The following is a 5416-nucleotide window of genomic DNA, read 5'->3' on the forward strand; positions in this document are numbered from 1 at the left end:
GAGTTTGTAGTCTGTTCCAAAACAGTGGGAAGTTTATTCTTATGCAACTCACAGTATGTCTTAGAACACATGCATGTACATGGCAACTAGAATTCGGTGATTACTTCTACTCTCCTACTCGGAGAGTGACATTGTTCCCGTGTTTATATCTACATAAAATGAACATATATAAACATTAGCCCTCTCTTTTTTGGCGAGGTATAAACATTAGCACTCGTGGTACTCTCCAACTCTAGGGCGGGGGGATGTTCATATATCAAGTCTCAAGCTAGGTCGCCCTCCTTGAGAAGCCTGGCTTTGCGCTCTTCCGACAACATGCGTGCGAAATAGATCAGCTCCTCTTCATTGGTGCCCCTATTCTTTGAGTCAGGCTCGTTCTTGCCGGTTTCGACGTTCACCTTGCACACCTGCCTCTTCAGCAACGACTTGCCAATATCAACGAGCCTGTTGAGATTCTCCGGCGTGGACACATCGACAGAGGCTGTTTCGCCATTGAGCCCATCGTCATGGATCCGGAGGTAGCGCTTCTCACAGTGAAGCGCCTGGAAAAGCACAGAGGCATGGATGTCGACGAGGTCGGTGCTAGCCTGGCTGAAGCTGTCGATGATGGGAGTGGCACCCCTATTGTATAGCCACCCGAGGACGCCCCAGTTGCTGCACTCGGCGACATCAAACTTCTCCTCAATCTTAGCCGCCCCGGTGCCCAATGAAAGGATCATGAACTTGCCGTAGTCTACCGGCTTGATGGGAAAGAAGTCAGGGTTTCCCATCAAGATCTGCTTGCTCACGTCGGTCATTGCTAACAACGTCTGTACCCATGCCAATTTTTCAAATATTAGACCGAGAGCACGGTACTTTGATACCATAACACATATTCACACCACATAGGTTAGCGATTGTAAATTAGGGATGCAAGCAGGGCGGGTTGACGGACAATATACAAATATAGTGCTAATTATAGATAATAGATGAGCTAATTGATGTGTTTATCATAACAGAATATTTACAAACCTAATTAATAGAGGTTGTTAGCAAGTCTCATCAAGCCTCAGTCACATTCATTGTCATTTGAGTAGACATGCATGCACAACTCACCGGATTGTTTGACGCGACGCCTCCGTCGATGAGGTTAAAGGCTCGTGGCTTACCGCCCTCATCCTTTGTTTCGAAATGGTGGCCGGGGAGGTAGGTCGGTGCGGCAGATGTGCCGATGCAGACATCTGATAGAAAAGCGTTCTTGGAGACATCCTTCATGGCCTATACAATTTAATTAGGTAATTAGCTATGCGCACAGAGAAAGATAGCACGTGGACGTAGCCCCATAGGTTTATGTTCATCACATACGTCGTAAGTTGAGAAGATTGTAGGCTGCAGGAGCTTTATGTCAAAGGTGGGGATCACAATGTTTGAAAGCGTCTGATCGACTCGCGTGTCCCCGAGCAGCTCCTTGACGACCGAGCGGAGGTGCTCACCATCGTACTTGGGTCCGGTCATGCTCTTCAACAATCCGAAAGGCCTTTTGCTACAAACATGGTTGATCATCTATTAAGATGCTATTAGCTCTCCAGATTTGGAGCATCCAAGTGGGTTGTGGTTAGTGGGGGTCACTGGCTTCGATCGTAAGGTTGTTTGTTGTTGCTTCCTGTTTGTTTTTTTCTTGTTATTATTTTGGTTTTTCATATTGTTGATTTTATTTTCATGATTTTTTTTAAACTATGAACATTTTAGAAAATTAAATAATAAATTAAATTCATGAATATTTCTGAAGTTCATGAACATTATTAACGTTTGTGGATATTGTTAACTTTAGTGAACTCTATTTCAAATTTGTAAACATTTTTTCAAATCCATGAATATTTTCTAAATATCCAAACATTTGTTTATAATTCATTTTTTTAATTTGGAACTTGTTTAAAAACCCTAGTAATGTATTAAGTTCTCTAGATTTGGAGCCCCCGGTGCGTCGCGAGCTGTGGGAGTGAGATAGCTTGCCCCACCCGGAACAGTGTGTGTCGTTGGTTGATGGCTCATGTTTGTTTATTCTTTTATTATGAATTTTCTTTTCCTTGTTTTATTTTTTCACATTTCAATTTTTGAAAAATTATTAAAAGGGAGATATATCATATGGGAACTGGCATTCGACGGAAACCGGTGAAAACCACGAGAAAAATATGTTTTTAAATTTTGAAAAAAAATCAGAAAAAATTATGGATCTTAAGAGGATGATGTATTATCGCCACATAAAATTTCAAGTTGACACACATTAGGAGATGTGAGCTAGGAAAAAGACAAATCAGCGTTGAATAGTGATGAACAGTAATGTCACTATTCAGCGCTGAATTTCTCTTTTTCATACTCCCTCCTTCCATCTATAGAGGGCCTAATGAGTTTTCCATGGCTAATTTTGACCAAATGTTAGAGTAATAATATATGACATGCAACTTACACAAAGCATACAGTCAAATTCGTATGTGAAAGGAGCTTTCAATGATATAATTTTCAAATTATATATCTTATGTATTATTAATCTTGTCAATAGTCAAAGGCGGTCTTGAAAAACGCATTGGGCACTATATAGATGGAAGGAGGAAGTAGCTCAAATATCGGGATGTGTTTCAACTTGAAATTTTGCCTGGCAATAAAACATCACACTCTTAATATCCCTATTTTTCAGATTTTTTGAAACTTTAATATATGGTTTCCATAAAGTTTTCATTGATATTATCCCTTATTAAAATATGTCAACACTTTAATTTTTTTAAAAATTTTCACATATCCAAGAAATAAATAAATTTATTAATACTTTAAAGGTTCATGAACATTTCCGCAGCTTGTATTTTTTAATTTGTTGTTGCTTCAGGTTTGTCTTTTTCTTATTATTATTTTGATTTTTTATATTTTTTTGTGAAATTTTTAAAAACTATGAACATTTTTGAAAAACAATAATAAATTAAATTCATGAATATTTCTAAAGTTCATGAACATTATTAATGTATTTGGATATTTTTAAATTTTGTGAAATTTATTTCAAATTTGTAAACATTTTTTCAAATCCATGAATATTTTCTAAATATCCAAACATTTGTTTTACAATTCATTTTTTTAATTTGAACTTGTTTAAAAATCCTAGTAACGTATTAAGTTCTCTAGATTTGGAGCCCCCGGTGCGTCGGGAGCTGCCCCACCCGGAACAGTGTGTGTCGTTGGTTCATGGCTCATGTTTGTTTATTCTTTTATTATGATTTTTCTTTTCCTTGTTTTATTTTTACACATTTGAATTTATGAACATTTATTAAAAGGGAGATATATCATATGGAAACTGGCATTCGACGGAAACCGGTGAAAACCACGAGAAAATATGTTTTTAAGTTTTATAAAAATCAGAAAAAAAATATGGATCTTAAGAGGATAATGTATTATCGCCACATAAAATTTCAAGGTGAAACACATTACAAGATGTGAGCTAGGAAAAAGACAAATTAGTGTTGAATAGTGATGAATAGTAATGTCACTATGCAACGCTGAATTTCTCTTTTTCATACTCCCTTTTTCCATCTATATAGGGTCTAATGCGTTTTTCGAGGCTAATTTTGACCAAATGTTAGAGTAATAATATATGACATGCAACTTACACAAAGCATACGGTCAAATTCGTATGTGAAAGGAGCTTCCAATAATATAATTTTCACATTATACATCTTATGTATTATTAATCTTGTCAATAGTCAAAGGCGGTCTTGAAAAACGCATTAGACCCTATCTAGATGGAAGGAGGGAGTAGCTCCCATCTCGGGATGTGTTTCAACTTGAAATTTTGCCTGGCAATAAAACATCACCCTCTTAATATCCCTATTTTTCAGATTTTTTGACACTTTAATATATGGTTTCCATAAAGTTTTCATTGATATTATCCCTTATTAAAATATGTGAAGACTTTAATTTTTTTAAACATTTTCATATATCCAAGAAATAAATAAATTTATTAATACTTTAAAGGTTCATGAACATTTCCGCAGCTAGTATTTTTTTAATTTGTGAACTCTATTTCACATTTGGGAATATATTTTTCAAATCTATGAAACTAATATAAATATCTGAACATTTTTTACAATTCATGTTTTTTTATTTTCGATCATATCTAAACATACGTGAACATCTTTAAATTTAGTGACTTTCTCAAATATAAAATGATAACAAGCTTATTGTACGACAGCAATGGAATGAGAGAGAAAAATTGGTAAACAAACAAGTTGAGCAGGGAGCCGAGCTAAGCGGGCGGGAGCTTTGTGGGTCGGCCCAATAGTCTCACACACGATCACTACAAGATCTAAATGTGTATGGACACCACAACCACGCACAAAACAACTCTACTCTCTTCTCAGAAAAAAAAAACAGTCTCTAGCAGCATCCCATCATGATATACGAATGAAAAAACACCACCATAACATAATTAATACACAAGACGACATAGACAAGACCAAAACGAAACAATCCACTGCAATAATCTGCTAGAACCCCAAACTAAGAATAGCGCGACAATGCGCTCATTATCCTCTATTATTATTATTATTATTATTATTATTATTATTATTATTATTATTATTATTAGCGAGTTATGCTGATTATATAGTATATGGACTCGTTCGCAGTTGTGTGCATACATCTTAGTTATGCGTGTATAGAAAAATATAGACTTGCTGACCTGACCGGAGGGAAGATATTTGGGCAGTGTTCCATGTAGAAGTCATTTAAGTCCTTGGCGGCGAAGAGCGGACGGCCGTCGGCGTTGGGCGCGGTGAGCATGGCCGTCACCAACCCTCCGGTGCTCGTCCCAGCCATCACGTCGAAGTAGTCTGAGATCCTCGCGTCCGGTCCATCAAGCTCCTGTATGTGTGTATGTACATGTATATATGGGTCACATCACAGACCACACGTGACAAGGCGCGGCAGCATGCAGGTCAGAGAACTGGGTAACCTGGAGCTTTTCTTCGAGGAAAGCTAGGATAGTCCCGGGGATGATGCCGCGGACGCCGCCGCCGTCGATGCTCAGCACGGTGACGATGCTCCCATATGCCGGCGGCGGCGACTTGGGAGTGGCGAGCGACGGCATGCAGCCGCTGAGCGCCCGCCTCGCCGGGTTCTGCAGGGTCAGGGGCCCGTTGCTCTGCTCCGGCCGTCGCATCCCCACTCAGATCGACCGCTGCTAGCTTTGTGACTGACGATCGATCGGTGTAGTTAGTTGGCTTTGTTCGATGCATATATGTGCAACATATTTATACTCTCGCGCGGATGCAAGGATAATGATCTAAAACGGCTTATATTTATTTACAGAGGGAGTTTATTCCATCCTAGGTCTCTAGCTAGCTAGCTCAGAAAAGTCAAAGTGTAGTGAGGTGTTAGAGCATCTACAACAAGA

The 5416-nt window shown here is 38.6% G+C and overlaps 1 protein-coding gene across 1 annotated transcript; it reads right to left on the reverse strand.

Moving 5' to 3' along the window:
* Positions 1 to 263: 263 nt before the first annotated feature.
* Positions 264 to 5182, reverse strand: LOC125525407 (patatin-like protein 2). Its single transcript, XM_048690408.1, has 5 exons — positions 4976 to 5182; positions 4703 to 4884; positions 1383 to 1522; positions 1096 to 1259; positions 264 to 809 (listed from the first exon to the last, which is right to left on the reverse strand). Exons 1-5 carry the CDS (start codon positions 5180 to 5182, stop codon positions 264 to 266), a joined length of 1239 nt encoding a protein of 412 aa, XP_048546365.1.
* Positions 5183 to 5416: the final 234 nt, after the last annotated feature.

Source organism: Triticum urartu, chromosome 7 (genome assembly GCF_003073215.2).
Source record: "Triticum urartu cultivar G1812 chromosome 7, Tu2.1, whole genome shotgun sequence".
In the NCBI taxonomy this organism is placed as follows: domain Eukaryota; kingdom Viridiplantae; phylum Streptophyta; class Magnoliopsida; order Poales; family Poaceae; genus Triticum; species Triticum urartu.

What these genes read in the sequence shown, in the direction of transcription:
- LOC125525407 (XM_048690408.1), bottom strand. Translation starts at nt 5,182, where the DNA reads ATGCGACGGCCGGAGCAGAGCAACGGGCCCCTGACCCTGCAGAACCCG. An exon ending in AATATCTTCCCTCCGGTCAG is followed by an intron (nt 1,523 to 4,702) that starts GTCAGCAAGTCT and finishes CCATGTTTGTAG; the next exon opens with CAAAAGGCCTTTCGGATTGT. An exon ending in TGTGATCCCCACCTTTGACA is followed by an intron (nt 1,260 to 1,382) that starts TAAAGCTCCTGC and finishes ATTAAATTGTAT; the next exon opens with AGGCCATGAAGGATGTCTCC.